Genomic DNA, 23244 nt, shown 5'->3' on the forward strand with positions numbered 1-23244 from the left:
AGATCCGAGCAGTGCCTCCCTCAAAGTCAGAGCCGCACCGGGCCATCCAAGGACCTAACAGAAGTCCAAGGAGGAGACCAGAGCTGCACCCAAGCCAGAAGAAAGCGTGTCCCCGAAGACCGGCATCCATCAAGCCGGACCAGCAGTAGAGAAGATCACACCAGTGGCACTAGTAGAAGGCAGGTCCACATTCCACGCATCCAGCATATTTTGCGCCTCCGCTACGGTAGAACAAAACTGAGTAGTGCCATTGTGATGAACCCGCAACCTCGCAGGGTAGAGGAGGGCGAAGCGAACATGGCGGGCCGCCAATGTAGAACACACCGAAGCAAACGCCCGCCGTTGCTGAGCCACTTTTGTAGAATAGTCCTGAAAACAGAGCACCCTGCCGTTTTGATAGGTGAGAGCGCGCTCGCCCCGAGCCGCCTGAAGAATAGACTGTTTGTGAGCATAGTTCAAGATCTTTGCTATTACCATCCGTGGCCGGGCCTGATGAGCTGAACTGAGACCCAGGCGGTGCGCCCTCTCGATACGAAGCGGGCCGAGATCCGCAGGAAAGGTAACGGAGGCAGCTAACCAGGCTTCCAGCGTGCCTCTCAAGTCCCGCTCCGCCACAGCTTCTGGAAAGCCGATGAAACGCAAATTGGACCGGCGTGATCTATTCTCCAGGTCCTCAATGCGATCCTCGAGAGCAGAGATAAGGCGCTGATGTGTTGTCTGGGCATCCTCCACGTGCTGCAGTCTATCCTCCACATCGCTCACCCGCTGCCGGAACGCCGCCGCCTCCTGGCCCATAGCATCCAGCGAAGCCTGGACCACAGCCAGCTTGTGATCCAACGGCAGGAGCTTTTGTTCCAACACGTGCTCCATCGCCGCCGTAACTCCGGCCGTGATTTCAGCTATCCAAGCCGGCCCCCCCGTAGCTGCTCCAGGACTCGGCGGCGCCGCCATCTTGATTTCCCCTTGCTTGCCGCGGTCCTTTTCTCTGCGGGCCGACTTCAGCGACATACCACCGCAAAAGCGGCCCGAAACTCACTCACAGAGTCCGGAGGGGGGGAGATATCGGAGGGTCCGGTCCAAAGGCTCAATAGCCGGAGAATGTCCAAAAAGGGAGGGGAAGCTGCGTAGGGCCGCGGGAGAGAGAGACACAGACTAGCGTCCGTCCCGCTGCACAACGTCACGGATCCAAGACTGCTCTTATGGAAAGACGATTAAATTCTGTGATCCTAGCTCTCTGGGACCAAGCACGGTCACTCTCAGAAGTACACTGGGAAATCCTTACCAGCGAGTCCAACCCCAGTGCAACACCCGTCTCCACGTGGCTCCTGTTATTTTTCTTTGTAGTAAAGCTGGATGCAGTTGCAAACCTCCCCTCTCCTAATTTCCCCGCGGTTCATGGCCGGAAATGCTTCCTTACAGTCAGCTGCAGACAGGATTCCGTAGCTGTTCCAGGGCACGGCAGCGCCGCCATCTTGACCTCCCCCTGCTTGCCGCGGTCCGTTTCTTTGCGGGCCGATTTCTGCTACACGCCACGGCGAAATCGGCCCGAAACTCGCCCACCGTGTCCGGAGGAGGGGAGGTATCGGAGGGTCCGGTCCGGCGCCTCAAAATCCGGAGAGTGCCCGAAGAGGGAGGGGAATCTGCGGAGGGCCGCGGGAGAGACACAGACTAGCGTCTGTCCCGCAGCATGGCGTCACGTCATCCCAGTCTTTTTTAATCATGTGTTCCTCCCCCCATCCTCCCTATCTAAGTTTTATTGTGTTTTTTTAATCCTTGCTTTTAAGTTAAATAATTGTAAAACATTCTGTGGAAAAATCACAACAGAATATACTAACAACTGTTATCAATCCCAAAATGTGAAGCTACACTTTTTTGTCCCATAGAACTCCAGCGCTGTCAAAATTTCACTCCCGACGCCAGGGTACAACTAACATACTGTCCCTTTAGCGTTTCAGTTCTAAAACCTTCCTCGGGGGATTTCTCAGTACACAAATTTAATGGCGTCCCTTTCAAGGTGACTGGTCTTGTTTGCTGCCACTGGCCTGACATTACAATATGAACACATACATACATTTTAAATACTCTTCAGTGTCAATCACTGGCAGGTGCCATGTCCAGAATCACTTTTTTTTTTTTTTTTTTTTTAACATAGGCACCTTAAATGTAGGCTAGCATTTTAAAGGCCTGCATTTAAGGCTTTGGTCTTGCACCTACATAACATAGTAACATAGTAGACGACGGCAGATAAAGACACGAATGGTCCATCCAGTCTGTCCAACCTGATTCAATTAAAATTTTTTAATTTTTTCTTCTTAGCTATTTCTGGGCAAGAATCCAAAGCCCTACCCGGTACTGTGCTTAGGTTCCAACTGGCGAAATCTCCTTTAAAACCTACTCCAGCCCATCTACACCCTCCCAGCCATTGAAGCCCTCCCCAGCACATCCTCCACCAAACGGCCATATACAGACACAGACTCATGCAAGTCTGCCCAGAACTGGCCTTAGTTCAATTTTTAATATTATTTTCTGATTCTAGATCCTCTGTGTTCATCCCACGCTTCTTTGAACTCAGTCACAATTTTACTCTCCACCACCTCTCTCAGGAGCGCATTCCAGGCATCTCCGTAAAGTAGAATTTCCTAACATTGCCTTTGAATCTACCACCCCTCAACCTCAAATTATGTCCTCTGGTTTTACCATTTTCCTTTCTCTGGAAAAGATTTTGTTCTACATTAATACCCTTCAAGTATTTGAACGTCTGAATCATATCTCCCCTGTCCCTCCTTTCCCCTAGGGTATACATATTCAGGGCTTCCGGTCTCTCCTCATACGTCTTCTGGCGTAAGCCTCCTATCATTTTCGTTGCCCTCTTCTGGACCGCTTTAAGTCTTTTTATGTCCTTCGCCAGATACGGTCTCCAAAACTGAACACAATATTCCAAGTGGAGCCTTACCAATGACCTGTACAGGGGCATCAATACCTTTTCCCTTCTACGTAGGTGCATAGCGATGCCTACAGATGCCTAAAGCCACTTCTGGAGCAAACCACGCCCACGTTGTCCATAGATGTCCAAAGGCATCCCTATATACCTCCGCAGGTGTGAGTCAGGCGCCTAAGAATGGTGCTTGCATTTAAAAAAAAAAAAGTTTGTCTCGATTGGTTCATTAGCAATAGGACGCCTACTCCCTCCTAACTTCGGGACACTGTTTGGAGAATTTGGCCCTTTGCTAAAAGTTTTATTATCTCTGAAAAACATTCAAGTCCTAAGCTTTCCCAAAACACATCTCTAACATACCCCCTTAAGATTTAGATGCACTGTTTTTGTTTATGCTTTTTAAAATCTTTATATATGCCATATATAGCCAAAAAAGGATCAAAGCGGTTTACAATATAATTAAATGAAAATTATGAAAAGAACTCCATTTAAATAGAAAAGAGAAAGAAAAGAAGAAAAATGTAGCATTCCTAATACATAATATTTTATAACAATCTAAATTAAAATTAAATGAAAAATTAATTAATTAAAATAAATGAAAATTAAAAAATATATAAATGCAGATTGAAGTCCCGAATTCACATCCCAAAATTTAAAATAGCGTGGGAAATGAATTTACAGCATAAACAATTAAAAGATTGACAGTAAAGAGGATTCAAATTCAAATTACCGGTAAGTTTAAATTCAATTTTAATTATAGTAGTAATTTTTTGTGCTTCTGATTCTTTAGCGAAAATCACGGTGTTCTGCCTGAAACAAGAGCTGATTAGTTGAGGGCTTTTAGGTAAATGCATCTGAAAATAAAAATGATTTTAAAAGAGATTTGAATCGTTTAAGATTAGTTTCAGATCTGATGCTATCAGGAAGGGAATTCCAGAGTTGTGGACCATTAACCTAAAAAAATATGTTCTCTAGCAATAGCAGAACATATCTTAGAGATGAAACAGTAAGAAGGTTTTGTTGAAGTGAACGCAGTGTACGTGATAATAATAATAATATTAACAGCTTATATACCGCAATACCATGAAGTTCTATGCGGTTTACAAAAGATTAAGCAGAGGTACAAATTGACTGATGGTATATATGGTATTAGATGTTTATTAAGATAAGGCGGGGATTGTGCGGAACAGGTCTTGAAGACCAACAATAATATATTGTATGTTAATCGATGATTGACTGGTAACCAGTGAGCAGATTTTAGAAGTGGAACGACATGATCAAATTATTTTTTTCCCTGTCATTCATTTTATAGAAGTATTTTGTACTAACTATTAATGACGGATGTCTTTACATCTGACACTACAATATAATGAGCCCACGGTATGAAAAATGCAGATTCCAGAGAGCGCGGAATTTGATTTGCCTCGTGGTAATACCATTTTCATTTAAGAAACGCTATATGGTGTTAAATCACTAGAAAATAAAGAGCAAGCTCTTCCAAACAAGACCTGTAGCGTTAAAACATGAATGTTCCCCAAACTAATCATGGCTGTTTCTGTTCCCAAGACATGTGCGAACACACAGTAATAGGGTGACGGGACTAAATCGCGCGAGACAACGGCGCGCAGACAACTGAGCGCAAGGTTGACGGCGCGCCGAAGAAAAGCACTATTTTATAGGGCTCCGACGGGGGGCGTGGGGGGGGGGCAAAAAGTTCAGTTTCAAGTATAATGGGAGGGGTTACAACCCCCCAAACCCCCCACAACGCCAGCGCGATGTCTGTTAAGTAAAATAGGGGGGTTCCCCACCAACACCCCCCGTCGGAACCCTTTAAAATAGTGCTTTTCTTCGGCGCGCCGTCAACCTTGTGCTCAGTTGTCTGTGCGCCGTTGTTTCGCGCGATTTTGTCTATGAACCAATAGACAGTAATATCGTTGGCATTGTAGAAATCACCTACTGCAAAAATAAAATAAAAAAATATATATATACGAGTACAATATATCTGCAGAGTGAATCAAAGTAGTATTATTCTTCCCTTCTTGAAGCAAGTCGTGAGGGTCAAATTGTAGCAACGGGCAGGGTACATATTAATAGAAATTAGCATTAATGCTTGCATTGGAGGCCCATTAACATGAGTATTAGCTAATGCTCATGTCCGGATTTGTGCGTTTACATGTGTTTTATTCCCTTGTGATAATTCTAGCACACATGCAAATAAAACTACTAAAAAATATTTAAACTCCCCCACTAAGAGTTGGATTCAGTAAATGGTGCCAGACGTTAGGGGCCGGAAAAATCTGTGCTGAAATCACATTCTATAAAGGGCACTCCGCACCAAGGACAGAAAAAAGTCTGCACTGAAAAAAGCACTATTTTATAAAGCACTCTTAAAGATAAATGTGATTTATAAAATAGCTCTTACTGGGTACCACGACTAAATTTAGGCGTGGCCATTTGCACTATTGAAAATGTGGTGCAGATGTCCGTAGTCTATAATTACATGGGTAACTTAAAGTAACGACTCTGATCCACCCATGGCCTACTCATTTCTGTGCCTCCTTTTTTGACCCCACACCTAAATTTGCACGCATAACTTGTAATTAATTCTAATTAACACCAGTAATTGCTACGATTTTTGCTAAGAATCATAATCAGTGATAGCAAAATTTTCACTTGTTTTATTATATAGCTTGGGTATATAAGATGTTGGGGGGAGGGTACCCTTACCTGAACTGTAAGGGAATCCTCAGGGAGGAGGGAGAGGCATCATCTCACCCCTCTCCTCAGGCAGCAGATTTCCTTGAGCAATTCCTGCTTGCCTAACTTTACACGGAGGGTTTATCTACTTAAGGATATTTATTCATTCATTCATTCAATTTTCTATACCGTTCTCCCAGGTGAGCTCAGAACGGTTTTACATTAATTTATTCAGGTCCTCAAGCATTTTTCCCTGTCCGTCCCAGGGGCTCATAATCTATCTAATGTACCTGGGGCAATGGGGGGATTAAGTGACTTGCCCAGGGTCACAAGGAGCAGCATGGGTTTGAACCCACAACCTCAGGGGGCTGAGGCTGTAGCTTTAACCACTGCGCCACTCTAGAAATTAAAATGTAGTCGAAGTGAGCCAGGTATAGAACAATGAAGCCATTGTGACATCACTGAGGTTGTCTCTTAGGCATTGGTGGAATGAGGCATTGTGATGTCACATTACCAGCTCTGGTTATCAGAGGCTGAAACTCTTCACATTATTTATTTATTCAATTTTCTGTTCTCCCAGGGGAGCTCAGAATGGTTTACATGAATTTATTCAGGTACTCAGGTATTTTTCTCTGTCTAATGTACCTGGGGCAATGAGGGGGGGGGGGGGATTAAGTGACTTGCCCAGGGTCACAAGGAACAGCATGAATTTGAACCCACAACCTCAGGGTGCTGAGGCTGTAGCTTTAACCACTGCGCCACACTCTCCCCATCTCACTGAGTATTTTTCTTAATGTTTTAAAATAGAAGTTATTTTTCTTGTAAGTTCTGATCAAATTCCTTTGCTGTTCTCATAGCTGGTTTCCACACATCTGGCTGTAGTCCACTTGGAACCGATGATGGAGGTTAAGTAGGAGAAAAACAGCCCATGTCATTTAGCCAAACGTTTGGTGAAAATAACCTTTTAATTTACTTTTAAATGACTTCAGCAGATGCATATCACTGCTTAAAAGCCTACTGTGTGGGGGAAACAATAATGTAAAGATGGCAGAAGCAACATCAACGTGAACTGTGAAAGATATTATAGGGACTCTGAAAAGCATGCATGTGTTGAAGCGGCTAAAAGCATAAATTATCCTGATAATGACCACAAAAATTCAAACCTTTATTGTGGCTTATCTGCCACAAGCTTATTTGCAGAAGGCTTTAACACTTGACCTGCAAAGTCAATAACAGATCCAGCTTCTAAACAGATTGGATTGCATCTGTTGGAATCACATCCTGCTAACATAAAAAGTCATTTCTCATTTCCTGATGCTTAGATTTGCACACTTTGAGGGGATGGGGCAGGGCTCTGTCTGTTTTTTTTTTGTGGCTACAGTTCCCCTGTTACCTTTATTTGTTGTCCTTGACAGGGAAGATGCATGTAACACTTTAAAAAGGTCATTTTGTAAACACTTGGCATTCTACTTGAATGGGCTTGTTTGCTGAATGATTCTAGAGTATTCCTGGGTGTGTAAACAGTGGCATTATATATCCCAGTCCCGTAAACCATGCCATACCATAATGTTGAACTTAGGTGAGCACACAAAAGATTCATTCTGCAACTGAGGCGTGTACTGATTATACACAGAAATGTACGGAATACCAGCACTTTTATGGTACATGTGCACTTATACACTTCCTCCCTCTGAATCCGCAGTTTCAGAATCCATAGATTCGGTTATTCGCAATTTTGGGGGGCAGAAAAAAAAAAAGAAGAAAAAAAGCTTCATTTTGGACCTTCCCCGCCTCCCTCCCGGCCTTACCTGGTAGTCTAGCGGGCTTTCGGGGCAGAAGCCCCGCGCAGATCGCCAATAGGAAATGGCTGCCATGAGCTCCCGTCGTAATCTGCTTCCATTCCGATGTTTCTTCAGGTACTGGCACCGGGACAGAGATCCAAGCTATGCTCGGACAAGAGCTTTTGGGGATTCTGCAGATGCAGTCTTCACCGATGCTAAAGGTTTCCATGCCTCTCCCAGCCCAAGGATACATCAAAGTGTCAATCAAGGATGAGATCACTTACCCTTGCTCAACATCGAGCATCGGGGACCCACTCGACACATGCATTGTCATTGGAAGAGGAGTTGACACTTCTCTCAACGCACACTCCCTCTTCTCAACTCACATTCCCCAGGGAGTACTTTGAGGAGTCTGACTCAGATATCTCCAGTCATTCAGATGAGAATTTGCCAAAATATTCAGCAGAATACTTTAGTATAGCTTCTGATCTTTTAAAGGCATCGTCAGACAGATAGGTCAGGCTTTGCCCATCAAAATGGAAACAGAAGAGGAATTTCGCTCTGAGCTTTTTTACCTCTTTGACTATGAAGCACCACTATAGGGTCATGAAGTGTATTTTAAAACAGTGTCTTGCAAACTTTTCCAAGCTGCGGCACACTAAACTCGGAGCCGTGGCTGGAGGGTCTCTACACATGCATACGCGGAGGTCCTCCAGATGGGGCCCTGAGCTTGTTAACCCTAAAATGACAATACTGGTGGGGAGGTGCGGAGAACAGGAGAGGCACCTGGTGCTGCCTGACTCGCCTACACAACGTGTCTCTAGCAGCGCACCTGGACTCTCACCACGGCACACAGTTTGTGATACAGTGCTTTAAGAACTGGGAGAACCTCATCTCAGTTTAGGTAACACCTAAAAAGATAGACACAATGTATAGAATTCCAAATTGTCCAGGATTTGAACTAAATCAACTTTAACATCGTTCATTAGTTGTGGAATCTGCCCTTAAGCTTTCATGCAGCTCATGATCTTACGCTTCTGCTCCTCCAGGTTGAGAGCCAGAACATTAGACTCTTTTGACAAACACATTTTCCAATCATCTATGCTCATCAATAGAATTATGGATTATCAATTCTACATGCCCATTTATTCTAAATCCTTACTTAAACAACTCTCAGAGTTTGAGAAATCCCTTCCTCCAGACACTAGGTATTTGCGACCTGGGTTGGCCACTGTTGGAAACAGGTTACTAGGCTTGATGGACATTTGGTCTGTCCCAGTATGGAAACTCTTATGTTCTTACTGGTATTTTAGCCCGTTACATTAACGGGTGCTAGAATATATGTGTGTCTGTCTTTATTTCTGTCTCTCTCTTTGTCCCGCTGTCTTTCTTTCTGTCTGTCTCTCTCCCTGGCCCCCTTTGTCAGTCTGTCTTTCTGTGTCTCTTCCTGTCCCTGTGTCTTTCTTCTTTTCTTTCTGTCTCCCTTCCTCCCGCTGGTGCTAGAATATATGTCTGTCTTTTTTTCTGTTTCTCTCCCTACCCCTGTCTTTTTCTTTCTGTCTCTCTTCCTCCCGCTGTCTTTCTTTTTGTCTCTCTCCCTCCGTGCCCCCTTTGTCTGTCTGTCTCTCTCCCTGCCCCTGTTCTTTCTATCTCCTTCCCTACTTCCCTGTGCAGCAGCTGCAGCATTCCCTCTCCCTCCATTTCCCTGTGCATTATCATTTTTTTCCCTCAGTCTAGCTTCTCCTGCCCTTCCTACATCACTACTTTAAACTTCGGCCCGGCCTGTAGGACAGGGGTTTCTCGGGCTGACCGCCACCCACTGCTGGTGGCTCCGTGCTCGCCTGCCGCAGCTTGCAGCTGCCGCGGCCTGCAGCCGCCGACAGCCGCCGCAGTCTGCAGCCACCAATAGCCGCTGCGGCCGACATCCGCCTCGGGGGAAGAGAGAAAGAGAGAGAGATTCGCGCGCATGCGCACTCCTACCTGCGGAGCCCTACAGCGCACGGAAAACGGGAGCACGCAGGTGGGAGTGCGCATGCACAGCTAGGGTTTTATTATATTAGATGATGAATTTCTTCATATTCACTGCATCCTTGGAATCCTGATTCATCTGTGAAGGATCACTGTCCATCCTTGCTCTCTTTTTCCTCTAGGTTCCTGCGTAGGGATTATTCTTCTGGTCTCCTTTGGTGTGGTTTTATAAAATTATCCCAAGAGTTACTTGTAGATAAAGTAGGTTTGTAAAATGTTGTTCCTACTTTTATGTGACTTGAGGGAGAAGTTTTGCTGGAGCTGCAGACTGCACATAGTTTTTACACATGAGTAGGTGTGCTCAAGGGAGAATTTTAAGTGGAGCATGGGCAGAGTTGGAATGTTCACATAGGGTAGGGTTACCAGCAGTATTCCCTCTAAGCGGGCGGGTGTTGTGAGCAAACTTTTTTCACTGTGAGCTAAAAATATCGGGCGCCAGCAAGTTATGAGGTATTCAAAGGAATTTTAGGCCTACACGCTAAATTAAATAAGTATAAATACATTAAAACACCCCCACCCCGACGTCCGATTCCTCCCCCAGCCTCCCCTTACCTTTGCGACGCGTTACATGGACTGCCAGCTCACCTGCCTGCAAGCACGTGTGCGCTGTGACGAGAAACTTGTGCGCTGCGATGTAATATTTTGTGCGCCAGCGCACGCCAGCGCAGCTTAGCGGGAACACTGGTTACCAGACGTCCGGATTTCTTTGGATATGTCCAGGGATCCAGAAGGATTTACAAAACCAGGTTTTGAAAAGCTTCTGGCAGCGAGCGATGGCGGGATGGCATTCGCGCATGTGCAGATGCAACATGGTGACCTCATCGCGTCACACCAGCGCATATGCAGATGCCGTCCGATGTCGCTTGTTCTTGCCGGTTGAGGGGCAGGGCCTGGGAGCAGAACGGGGCATGGCTGGCTGGAATAGGGTGGGCCTGGGGGCGGGGCCATGGGTCCAGATTTTCCGTTTGGAAAATCTGGTAACCCTAACATAGCGATATACTGCCTTTTTGTGGTTAAAATCAAAGCAGTTTACATTTTATATACAGGTACATTTTATTTATAATTGGGGCAATGGAGGATTGAGAGACTTGACCAGAATCACAAGGAGCTGTAACAGGAATCAAATTCAGTCCCCCTAGTTCTCAGGCCACTGCGCTAACAGGCTACTCCTCACATGGATTTTAAACATGAGTAGATGTGCTGAGGCACTATTTCTTCTCAACTGAGCGAGAGCCCACCACCTACAGTCCTACCAGCAGAGGGTGCTGTTTCACTATCACATTTTCAATAGTGAGGGACAGACAAGCTCTGCAGGACTCTAGAGAACCTGCCTGTTCCTGGAGATTGAAAACATAATATTGAAGCACCACCCCCTACTGGCAGCAATGTAGTTGGAGGACTCCTATTCAGCTTAGAGGGAATAGTGTGTTCAGGAAAGGAGTTTGGGTAGAGTGTAGGCCAAGTCATAAGTTATGTGTGTGTTTTTAGGCAGTATTTTTGCAGGACTTACGCTGATACATTATAAAGACACACAGATGCTTATGTTTTTATAAAATTGACAGCTTTCTTCCCGGTTAACCCAGGCACCCTTATGAAATTACCAGCATATTTTTCAGTTTTCTGGAGGTTAATTTAGACAGGTAAAACACATGTTTACCTGCTTGTAAATTTTTGAAAATTGTCTTCTTGTATCTAAAGGACAAATGTTCAGTACACTTAAGACTGAATTTTTCCTGTGGGAATCGTGGCTCTCTAATGGAAGAAGTTACATCGGCTAGTGTACACAGTTTCAGTATTTTCCAAAATACTTACCATCGCTTTATCTGGCTCAGTCATAATAAAATCATGCAAGGAAGATGCTTGAAGGAGAGTTATTATTATTCCTGTAGTGCTAACATTTGGCAAGTTTTGTGTTTGCTGGACAGGAGGCCTGACGTGACGAACACAGGACTTGACTGTTTTTCATAGGACACAGAGCCTGTGGTCAGGGTGCAGAAAAGCTTACTGCTGTCAATCTTTGATTCATAGAATAGAAATAAACAGGCAAAGAATTCCTTTCTGTCTTGCCAGAGGCCATTTAAACAGGACCCTGCAAAGAACTTTTTTTTCCCCCTCCCCTAAGTTGAGTATTCAAGATATATAACGCTTGACACCGCCTGTCAGCCTGTGTCTGCAGTTGGCTTGCATCTGCAGTCCTCTTTGTTTTCTTCTCCAGGTGAAAATATATTTATTTCTGTCCTCGTTTCACATCATACCCGTTAGATGCTTTCAAGTGAACATGCAGTTAAAAGTCATGGGTGGGCACTGGGCACACACGACACATCACCCCTTGACAAGGCAAATACGCTGTCCGAGCTTTACATATTTCCCTTGTGGTAATGATGTTGCCCCTCATATCACCTGGGAGAAATCTCCTTTTCCCATTTGAAACTTCAGCCGGTGTCTTAAGAAAGCCCTGCAGACATTCTGTAAGCTGCAGAGATTCTACTCTTGCCGGGACTTGCGACTCCAACAACAGCTCTGTAGCTTGAATTTCGGGATGATCTCAGCTGTCATTGGTGGCAGGAGATTGCAGGACCTCAACTCAGATACCGGAGGGGGCTCACTGCAGGTGTCTCCACTGTGCCTGCTTATATTTCGCTAAGGCCCAGCCTCCTGGAGAGAGAACACAGGAACCTATGACCCTATTCAGCCAGGAATTTTTCTAACCAATCAAAGCATACAAAATTCTCTTTCCCTTAACATGGCTCTGATTTTGTGATACCAAAATGTGATAGGGTGGCTCTGATTTCTATGCACAAAGTATAGTAAGGTAAGGTATACAGAGAACTGCAACATTCAGTCCCTCTCCATCTAAATTAGGCATTCAAGTCTAAGTGCAGAAATAGCATGAATAGAGTGGTGAAACAAGGTGGGGGGTGGGGCAGACCACCCTGGGCGCCATGTCGGTGGGGGCACTGGCACTTCTCCGCCATGCCATGCTCACGCCATCCATCCCCCCACCCCACACCTCTTTAGATCTTCGCTAGTGTGAGCAACTTCTGCCTGTTGCTCGCGCCAGCCTGGTTCCCCTCTGAATCATTTCTGGGTCATGGGGCCAGGAAGTGATGTCAGAGGGAATTCCAACACTGGCGCGAGGAGCTTGCTGGAGAAGCCACTCGCGCTGGTGAAGATTTAGAGGTACCGGGGGTGGGGGGTGGGTGGGAAGGGTGAGTTTGGAGTGGGGGGGGGCAGAAAGGAGCGGAGGGCACAAAAGGACTGGTGGCATGGAGAGGAGAGCACAGGGGGATGCCACTGCCCCGGGTGCCTCCTACTCTTACTACGCCACTTCATGAATATCAGATACGTTATTCATTTAACTAGTTATTCATTTACTAGTATTTTAGGTATCCACACTTGAACACATAGATCTATTGAATATTCACATAATTCTACATGGAAAACATCCTTTTAAAGTTGTGCATTTGTAGTCTTGCTAAATATTGACCTCAGTTACTTCTAGGCCGTAACAGCAATGGAGTACATTTTGCCCAAAAGTTTTTTCTAAGCCCCAAGTGGGAGTGAATTGGTCTCTCTCTTACAGAATGGAATTTAAGTTTGATTCAGAGATTCCTTAATGACGTTGAATTACTCGGTATTCTGATACATCAGAGCATTTTTGAAGTGGCAGCGCCTTCTTTGCCCTGATATGGAACCATTACTGCTAGTGGGTGCCACTACCTTTAGTGTGCCCCGGCTCGAGAAAGTTTGAGAGACACTGCTTTAGAGGAAAGGCGGGAGAGGGGAGATATGATAGAGACATTTAAATACCTACATGGCGTAAATGCACATGAGTTGAGTCTCTTTCATTTGAAAGGAAGCTCTGGAATGAGAAGGCGTAGGATGAAGTTAAGAGGTGACAGGCTCAGGAGTAATCTAAGGAAATACTTTTTTACAGAAAGGGTGGTAAATGCGTGGAACAGTCTCCCGGAGGAAGTGGTGGAGACAAAGACTGTGTCTGAATTCAAGAAGGCCTGGGATAGGCACGTGGGATCTCTTAGAAAGGGTAAGAGATAATGGTTACTGCGGATGGGCAGACTAGATGGGCCATCTTGCTTTTATCTGCCATCATGTTTCTCTGAGGGTGAACTTGACTTGGCGGTACATTCAGGAAGGGGGGAGCTTCAGGTTCAGGGGTGTTTATTTGGGAGGGGGCTTCAGGAAGGGTTTTTGCTTGGGAAGGTTGGGGGCCACATTGTAATTGATATGTATGGCCCTTTTAAGAGGTGATTAAGGACGATAAAATATCCCCTAACCTTCGAGAGACAATAAACATTACTGCAGGTTGAAAGAAGGTGATCTTGGAAGGCAGTGGAGGGCAGAACAATTTAAGAAGAAGGAAAAGACTTTAGAAACCTAAGCAGAGAGATATTAGCACTTTAAGATTAATCCACTCCCCCAGGCGTTGATGTTATCTTTCTCTTGTGCTGTGTGTTATGCCTTTAATAGAAATCATTTACAGACTCTTCAGGTGAAGACTTTGGCATGCCGTTTGAGATGCAGAAATGTGGTATCCTTAGAGAACTAGATTAGATAGCTAGGTATAGCAGAGATACAAATAAAGATGGCTAAGTTCCTTTCATCCTCGGTGCCAGTAATTCTTGGGCTTCAGGCACCAATTTCAGATTCAGGAGATAACATTCTTTTGCTTTCCTCAGCTCTTATAAAGTTTAAAAATTTTACTTCTGTCCAACATATTCCAGGACAGAAATCTCTGTATGTTTTATTCCGTTTTAATTACATGAAGCGTGTAATAAAGGGAACGTCTTGGGTGAGGGGGGGAAGATGGAATTTGGAGATTTTGTGGCCCTCAAAGCCCGTGTCGGGTTCCCTGTTCCACTTCACATAAGGTCTACCACAGTAATCCGACATTTTTGTTGCAAATAAAGACTTGGCATCAAATACATCTATTCTGCAGTATTTTTTATTTTATTTTATTTTTTGCTTTTCTTCGTCGTCCTACGTCTCCCGCAGCTCCGTTGGATTCTTTTTGGGCTTTCCTCAAAGCAGCAAGGCGGTTTTAACCTGTTTCATTCAATACATCATTACATCGCCTTGAATTTTGATATGGCGATTAATCAAACTATTTAATAAACTTGGAAAACTTGGAATATGTTGTATGGTCTCGCTTTCGCCAAACCTCTTCCTTTGCCATTCTAATTAGCTGCTTTGTACTGAACGCATAGAAGAAGAGAAGACTAACTGAATGCTGTTAATATCTGATGGCTGCTTGGGGCCCTAGGCCGGGTGCTTCCATTTTCCACTGGCAGGTGCCACCTATGGCCTGCTAGTTGTCCAATAGAGCAGAAAAACTGATGGGGGATGGACCACCAATATACCTTTTCCCCTTCCGTATCAGGACGCTTGATGGAGTTGTGAGCCGAGGCTGGTAATCCTGTGAATAGTACAAATATGCCATGATTTTGGTTTTCTGAATTCACCGAACTCAAACAGGTAAAGAATCCTCAGCAAATAAAACCAACTGAGCATCATACTAAATTTTGGATTAGGAGAAACTTGGGGAGCAGAGAGCCTTTATCTTCTTTTTGTTTTTTTTTTTTGGGGGGGGGGGAACCTAATGCACTGAAATTCTTTCAGGTGGTGAGAAGAGTACAGGAACCCCTGATTTTTCTTCTGTGGGGGTAAGGGGCTCCTAGCCGTCCTGTCCCTTGAATTTTGTGCCAGTTAGCAAGGTGAAATTTTGTCTGGCACATTGTCTAAAACACCCCCACCACACTCTTCAGCACAGACCTCTGACTGTCAGTGTGTGCTGTCTCTTAGCGATGTGTTAACAAGCAGCATAGAAATAATCTTGTTCCCAACTGAGAATTAAGTTTCCCTCAAAATACTCTAGAAGACACCAAAGTGGCACGAGCTCAAAAAATATTTAAAAAAAGGAGAAAATCAGTATTTCAGTTTTTGAAAACAGAGCCATCCCAGCTCTTCCTAATACGATGTTCACAGGGTAAAGCAGAGAAAATTCACCTCAATTAATCCAGGTGGAAACTCAAAGAAAAGATAGCACTTAACGCCAGGAAATTCTTTTTCACCCAGAGGGTGGTGGATACATGGAACGCGCTACTGGAGGATGTGATAAGCAGAAGCACGTTACAGGGCTTCAAAGAAGGTCTGGACAGGTACCTGGAGGACAAAGGGATAGAGGGGTACAGATAAGAATAGAGGTAAGGTTATAAGGATAGGATTAGAGGTAAATTATAAAATTAGTCAGAGACCACTGTTCAGGCAGTGGGCCTGATGGGCCGCCACGGGAGCGGACCGCTGGTCGAGATGGACCTCTGGCCTGCCTCAGCGGAGGCAACTTCTTATGTTCTTATGTTCTTAACTTAGAATTCAGCTGGCAGTGTGCATGCCCTTAGAATCAATTCTGACCGTGGGCAGTGCTTCTCAGTGCCATCAACAGCGCATCAGGGAAATCGGGCCCACTCAGACCCATCCATGGGTGGCTACATCTGTTTTAAGACTGTATAAATATAGATGATAGTCAAGCCTTTGTCACATGTGCACTTTTTCCTGGCTAATAAAGTTAATATTGAAGCATTACTACTGTTATAAAGGTTTTTCCATGTGCAAAAGGAAGGACCAGCAGGGTAAAAAAAAGAAGTATTATGTCTTTATATGTGTCTCTAGTGAGATCTCATTTAGAGTACTGTGAACAATTGTGACGACCGCACCTTCAAAAGGATATAAACAGGATGGAATCAATCCAGAGGGCAGCTGCTAGAATGGTTAGTGGTCTTCATCAAAATGCATATGGGGACAGACTGAAACGATCTAAATATGTGTACTTTTGAAGAAAGGTGAGAGAGAGATATGGTGGAAGACATTTAAATAGTTCCATGACATAAATGCATAGGAGGAGGACCTCTTTCAATTGAAAGGAAGTTCTGGAATGATGAAGGTGAAAAACTCAGGAGTAATCTAAGAAAATACTTCTTTATAAGAAGGGTGATGAATTCGTGGAGTGGCCTCCCAGTAGAGGCGGTAGAGACGAAGACCGTATCTGAATTCAAGACAGCATGGGACAAGTACAGAAGACCTGAAATGGAGAAGAGATAGCAGAGGTTGGTATTGGCAGACTGGATCAGCCATGTAGTCTTTCTCTGCTGCCGCTTCCTCTCTTTCTTACACACGTAGAGCACATGCACACTTTTTCAGTAACTTTGGAGCAGTGTAAATGTGGGCTTCAGTCAAGAAACAGAGAAAATGACTATAGATACAGTCTATGTATATGGCCCATCCCAGCCTTCCTCCTCCCCCTAGGACCATGGTTCTTAACCCTGTCCTGGGGGACCCCCTAGCCAGTTGGGTTTTCAGGATATCCCTAATGAATATGCATGAGAGAGATTTGTATAGAATGGAGATCAGAACAGAACCTAACCACGCCATATTCTGGAAGAAACTGAAAACTCATCTATTTGACACTTAATCACCTGTATCCTCTCCTTCCCCCTCCACCCCTCTCCCTACTTCCTTCCTACCTACCTCTTTTCTTCTCCTTTCCCTCCTCCCCCCTTCTCCATCCTCGCCCCTCTCTATAAGTCGCCTTGAGCCTGCCTAGGTATGAGCAATGCAGAAATAAAAGACAGGCATGCAAATATGTCTAATGCATATTCATTAGGAATGTCCTGAAAACCCGATAGGCTGGGGGTCCCCTAGGACAGGGTTCAGAACCACTGCCCTAGGAGATCCCATATGCATGTCCCATGCTTTCTTCGCACATAGTCCTCATCTTCGCCACCTCCATCGGGAAGTTCGTTCCACACAGCTACTACCCTTTCTGTGAAGGAGTATTTCCTTAGATTACTTTTGAGTCTTTGTTCATCTTCGGGAGAGGCACACTTTTTTTGTCTTGCTAAGTGTGAGGCTGCAGAGCCTTTTTCTTGAAAACCCACCCTGCAGACTACACTGAAAAAAATCCAGATTCTTTGAGATCTAAGACGTCACGTGGACTGCACCCATTGACTGTACAGCTGCAGCCAAAACAGGGGATGATAGAAACAGACTTCCTCTGCCACGCTGAGGGCTTATAACCCATACCGAAGAGTGAAATGTTATACCTGAGCAAAAATGCTTTGAAACAAAGGTTGGCACGAATCCAGCGCATCTGTCTCGGGGTAAAGCATTCTGTCTAAGTTCTACTCCATTTCCCGCCTGCTTTGGTTTTAATATAATCCTCAGTATGCCACAAAAAAAGAAAACTTGTGTCTGAAAAGCAGACGTTTATCTATTTGTCTCCATTGTCTGCTACCTGGATGTTCCCTTGAACAGCTCATACACTGTACCTCTCCCAGTCATCATTACACTAACCCTCACAAAATTAGAAAAAAATCCAAAGTCATGGCTGTAAATTTCAGCTAAATAATCATTTCCACATTTGCCAGCGACAAAGCGCCAGTGCCACTGAGGCGCTCAAATGAAAATTCAGCACACGTTGGTTTCTACGTCAGCAGGTAATTAGGTCTATAAATAGGCTTACAGTCCTAGATATACATCCATCCCTTTATGAGCTAGGCAAAAGCAACAGGATGCACACACACAAAAGACCGATCAGATCGTTCTGAATCAGACGCCTTTGATGACGAGGCGTAAGCATGGCAACACTGGGCCCGTGCTGCCTTCTCCTATATTCTTCGTCTCCCAAGTAGAGTCTGAATTAATTCTCCTCTCATATTCCTCTCATGAATTGAAAAGTGCACTGTAGAATGCGTTGGGTGATAGTAATTCATCTTCTTTCTGCAGGAAAACTAAAGTTTGGGACTTGATTTTTAAAATGCTTTCCTCCCAGTCGGCACAAGATGTTAACGGAGCTGAAATGCTCCCTGCAGGCTTCTGTAAACACTGAAATGAAGCACCCTTCACCCTTAAAAGAAAAAAAATACTGAATAGTGTTGCAGTCTGAGGTGAAGGGCTAGTCCAAGGGCATCTGCTGCCCTAGGCAAACCTTCAGCCAGGTGTCCTCTCTAGAGCAGTTCAAGACCTTTCACCCTTGTGTCCACCATCTAATCTAATCTAATCCTTAGGTTTGTATACCGCATCATCTCCACGTTCGTAGAGCTCGACGCGGTTTACAGTAGGAGAAATAGGAAGGAACTACAACAGAGGGTTAGAGGTAGAAGTGTGAAGAAAATTTAGAGGACTTGGGATGCCAAGAAATAAGAGTTTCCTTGATTCCTAAGTTGGAGGGAGACTTACATTTTTTGAGAAAAGCCAGGTTTTCAGATGTTTGCGGAGAGCTCAAGTTCCGAAGAGGGGAGGTAAGGTTGTTCCAGAGCTCAGTGATTTTGAAGTGGAGGGAAGTCCCTAGTAGAGAGCTGCATGGGAACAGGGACGACGGGAATCCCGCGGGACCCGCGGGTTCCCCCTTCGGGTCACGGGGATCCCGTGGGGACGCCCCTAGGGTCGCGGGGATCCTGTGGGGACGCCCCCTAGGGTCGCAGGGATCCCATGGGGACACCTCCAAGGGTCGCAGGGCTCCTGCGGGGCTGGATGTACTCAGTCGCGCGGCTCTTCTTCTCCCTACCTTCTCTGCTTGCAGCACAGAGCCGAATGGAAGTCTTCCCGACGTCAGCGCTGACGTCGGAGGGGAGGGAGGGCTTAAACAAAGCTTAAACAAAGCCCTCCCTCCCTCCGACGTCAGCGCTGACGTCGGGAAGACTTCCGTTCGGCTCTGTGCTGCAGGCAGGGCAGGTAAGGAGAAGGAGAGTAGCCTCGCGGTTCGAGTGACTACCAAGGGAGGGGGGCGGTCCGCCCCGCCCCGCCCCGGTTGCAGCACAGCCGGCCAGGTCCCCTTACTTTTGTGGCACTTCCCCGACCGACCGATAACAGCCCGGGTCCGACAATCCTCCCTGCCCTGTAGCCGCGAATCTAAATTACCTTCTTATAGCAGCTGTAAGAAGGTAATTTAGATTCGCAGTTAAGGGCAGGGAGGTTTGTCGGACCGGGGCTGTTGTCGGTCGGTCGGGGAAGTGCCACAAAAGTAAGGGGACCTGGCTGGCTGTGCTGCACCCGGGGCGGTAGAGAAGGAGGGGGGGAGAAGGACGCTGAAAGGCCATGGTGAAGACAGGAGGGGGGGGGAAGGACTCTGAAAGCACTTGAAGACAGAGGAGGGAGAAGGACGCTGAAAGCACATGGGGGAATACAAAGGGGTGGAGAAGGACGCTGAAAGGCCATGGGAAGGGCGGGGGGGAAGGACTCTGAAAGCACTTGTGGAAGACAGAGGGGGGAGAAGGATGCTGAAAGCACATGGGGAAGACAAAGGGGTGGAGAAGGATGCTGAAAGGCCATGGGGAAGACAGAGAGGGAGAAGGACGCTGAAAGGACATGGGGAAGATGGGGGGGAGAAGGACACTGAAAGGAAATGAGGAAGAGAGAGTAGGGAGAAGACGCTGGCAGGGAAGAAGACAGATGCCAAACTATGGGGGGAGCGGAGAGAAGAAGATGGGTGCCAGACCAATTTGGAAGGGGGAAGAAAGGGAGAGGCACAGTAACAGAGAAAATGGAAGATGCAGAAGGAAGAGAGACAGTGGATGGAAGGAATTGAATGAGAACATGAGGAAAGCAGAAACCAGGCAACAAAGGTAGGAAAAGAATTCTATTTCTTTTTTTTTTTTTTTTTTGCTTCAGGATAAAGTAGTATATTAGTTGTGTTGATAAAAATTTATAAACATTAGAGGCTCTGGTAGAAACCCGTTTACAAAGTATGTATTCTTCCCAATTAATATTTTCAAATTAATAAAGTCTTTTTGCTTATTTGTAAATGGGTTTCTACCAGAGCCTTTAATTCAGTAGCATAATTAAATGAAATAACTATTTCTGAAGTTTATAGGGACGGGCGGGGACGGAGGGGATTCCTCGCGGGGACGGGTGGGGACGGAGGGGATTCCTCGCGGGGATGGGTGGGGACGGAGGGATTCCTCACGGGGACGGGTGGGGATGGGTGGGATTCCTCGCGGGGACGGGTGGGACTTTGGCGGGGACGGGTGGGATTTCTGTCCCCGCGCAACTCTCTAGTCCCTAGCTTTCCTGTGTGGGAAATGCCTTTTAGCGAGGGGAAGGATAGTTTTAATTTGTGGGAGGATCTGGTGGTATTAGGGTTTGAGGAATTCCAAGAAAGAGGGATAAAGGGAGGGAGGATACCAAATAGGATTTTGAAAGTTAAACAGGCACATTTATAGTGGACCCTGGCGATTATCGGAAGCCAGTGGAGCTTGGCCAGGAGCGGGGAGACATGGTCAAATTTACTTTTAGCTATGCTAAACTTATGCTAAACTGTTCAGACATCATAGAGAATGACATGGGGACAAAGGTTGTCCCTTTCCCCGTCCCCATCCCCACCCTGTCCTCATGGGCTCTGTCCCCATTCCCATGTCATTCAATATTACTAGGGTTACCAGACGTACAGATTTCACTGGACATGTCCTCCTTTTGAGGACATGTCCGGGGGACCAGGCGGCTTTTCAAAACCCGGCACTTTGTCCGGGTTTTGAAAAGCCTTCCGTCAAAATCACATCAGAAAGGGGCGTGGACGCAACACGGTGATGTCACGTGCATATACAGACGCTGGCTGGGGGGGGGGGGCAGAACAGGCGGCACTGTGTGGTCCTGGGGGCATGGCCATGGGTCTGGATTTTCCCGAAGGAAAATCTGATAACCCTAAATATTACACTACATGTAATAACCACTGTTACATCAGGTGTTCTCAACCCAGTCCTCAGGACACATCAAGCCAGTCAGATTGGAGGCAGTGCATGCAAATGTATCTCATGCATATTCATTGTTGATACCCCAGTGCGCCGCCCAAAAAGTTACTTTTAAAGAGCTCCGACGGGGGGTGTGGGTTTACTTCATACTCTTCGTCCTGCCGTTGGGGGGGGGGGCGTGGGGAGTGCAACCCCTCACATTATAGAGAAAACTTAACTTTTCCCTAAAAAATTGGGAAAAAGTTAAGTTTACTCTATAATGGAGGGTCCCAACCCTCCCAATAGCAGCGCGAAGAGTATGAAGTAAACTGGGGGGTTCCCCACTCACACCCTGCTTCAGAGCTCTTTAAAAGTAACTTTTTAGGTGGCGCGCTGGGGTCTTGCACCAAATTGTCTGCGCGGCATGCTGAAGTCTCGCGCGCGAATGAGTATGAACCGACGAAGCTGTATTATTGCTTCAGTGCAAAGAAATAAATTGGCATTTATTCTGAAGTGATCTCCCCCACCCATTCTGTGGTTTAAAATTACAGTAACGCAATTCCATTAACTTTATAAAATGTCCCTTTTTTTTTTTTTTTTGCCTTTTTGCAGTGACATCTTTGATGCTATGTTTCCTGTTACACACATAGCTGGAGAAACAGTCATACAGCAAGGTAATTGTTAACAAAATAACCTTTTCTACAATAAATTATACCTTTCATCTTCCAAAACAACTGACCACATAAGTTGTTTGTGTTGAGAATATGGGTCCACAGAGCTCACACATGTTGGCTGTACAGGTCACTGTATGGTCAAAGTTTATCTGTGCTGGTGGAGGCATGGTTAGGCCTGATATGGGAAAAGTGGCAATTGAGCCACCATCCATATAGCTTACCAGTACTTACCGCGAGCTGCCGTGAGAGGTTGTGGCCCTTCGGCAGCCATTTTCTAAGGGAAGCCGCAAGGGGTAGGAGCAAGGGGACATCAGGTAGGCCCAGGGGGGAACCTAGCTAGACCGCAGAAGGGGTGTGGGGGGGGGAGGTTGTTCGAGGGTAGGGGAAGGCTTTTGATGCCTGCATGCTGGGGGGGAAGGGGTAGGAGAGGGGGGGGGGGAGGTATTTTGGAGTCCTAGTAAGGGGGCTTAAAAAGTTATGCAAGTCCTGGCCAGTATTCAGTGCCAGGGCCCACATAGCTAAGACAGATTTTGAACTATCCTAAATTAACTCATTTTGCTGTGCGGGTCCAGGTACCGAATATTGCCAGCCCAGCACCTGCATAACGCTTGATTCCTCCCCATTCATTGTCACTTCCTATAACACCCCTGACCTGCCTACTTTTTCTGGGGCCGGTCAGAGGTGATATTAAGTAGCACTGCCCCTTTGTACTGCTGTTAAATAATCAGGGATAGGTCCCGGTCCCTCTAAGCTGAGCAGGTGTCCTCCAGCTGCATTGCTACCACTAGGGGGTGGAATATTTTCAGTCGCTAAGGACAGGTATGTTCCCTGGAGTCCTGCAGAACTTGCATGTCCCTCACAATTGAAAAATGTGACAGTAAAACAGCACCCTCTATTGGTGAGACTGTGGGTGGAGGACTCCTGCTCAGCTTAGAGGGAACAGTGGCACTGGTAAGTGATTTAAGCGGGGAGGGGGGGGGGAGTTAGGCGTTTCTCTCCAAAGCTCTCAACCAAAGAACTCCCACACTTTCAATTGCCAACCACTGCCCACCACAGAGACCAAGTCACACACATTTGACTGCCTTCACCCCTCTTCACCCTGTGGTCTACCATCTCTTCCCAGCCTGCCATCCAACACAGCCGCTTTAATCTCATTCCCTCCCCCCCCCCAATCCTACCTTCTTACTCATGCCTGAAATCACCCGCCGTTTTTCTTCTCCAGTACCCCGCCCCCCCTCCAACACCACTTCTCGCCTTGGCTCTCCCTCTGCCCTGCCGGAGAAACAGCAGAAAAGGCGTCAGAGAGAGAGCGAGAGACTGGAGAAAGATAGTTGTGTGGAACAGGTTGGAAGAATTGGGAGGGGAGGGTTGTTGAACTGCTGGTGGGACAG

At 46.1% G+C, this 23244-nt stretch overlaps 1 protein-coding gene across 5 annotated transcripts in view; it reads left to right on the top strand.

Moving 5' to 3' along the window:
* Window positions 1-23244, top strand: part of PRKAR1B (protein kinase cAMP-dependent type I regulatory subunit beta) — a 226967-nt gene that overhangs the window by 72323 nt on the left and 131400 nt on the right. For all 5 annotated transcript variants that reach the window (XM_033915035.1, XM_033915033.1, XM_033915036.1 and 2 more), the window contains one exon: window positions 21792-21853. In XM_033915035.1, coding sequence (XP_033770926.1) covers window positions 21792-21853 — 62 coding nt within the window. The remainder of the gene's footprint in view (window positions 1-21791; window positions 21854-23244) is intronic.

The sequence above is a fragment of the Geotrypetes seraphini genome, chromosome 11 (genome assembly GCF_902459505.1).
Source record: "Geotrypetes seraphini chromosome 11, aGeoSer1.1, whole genome shotgun sequence".
Lineage (NCBI taxonomy): Eukaryota > Metazoa > Chordata > Amphibia > Gymnophiona > Dermophiidae > Geotrypetes > Geotrypetes seraphini.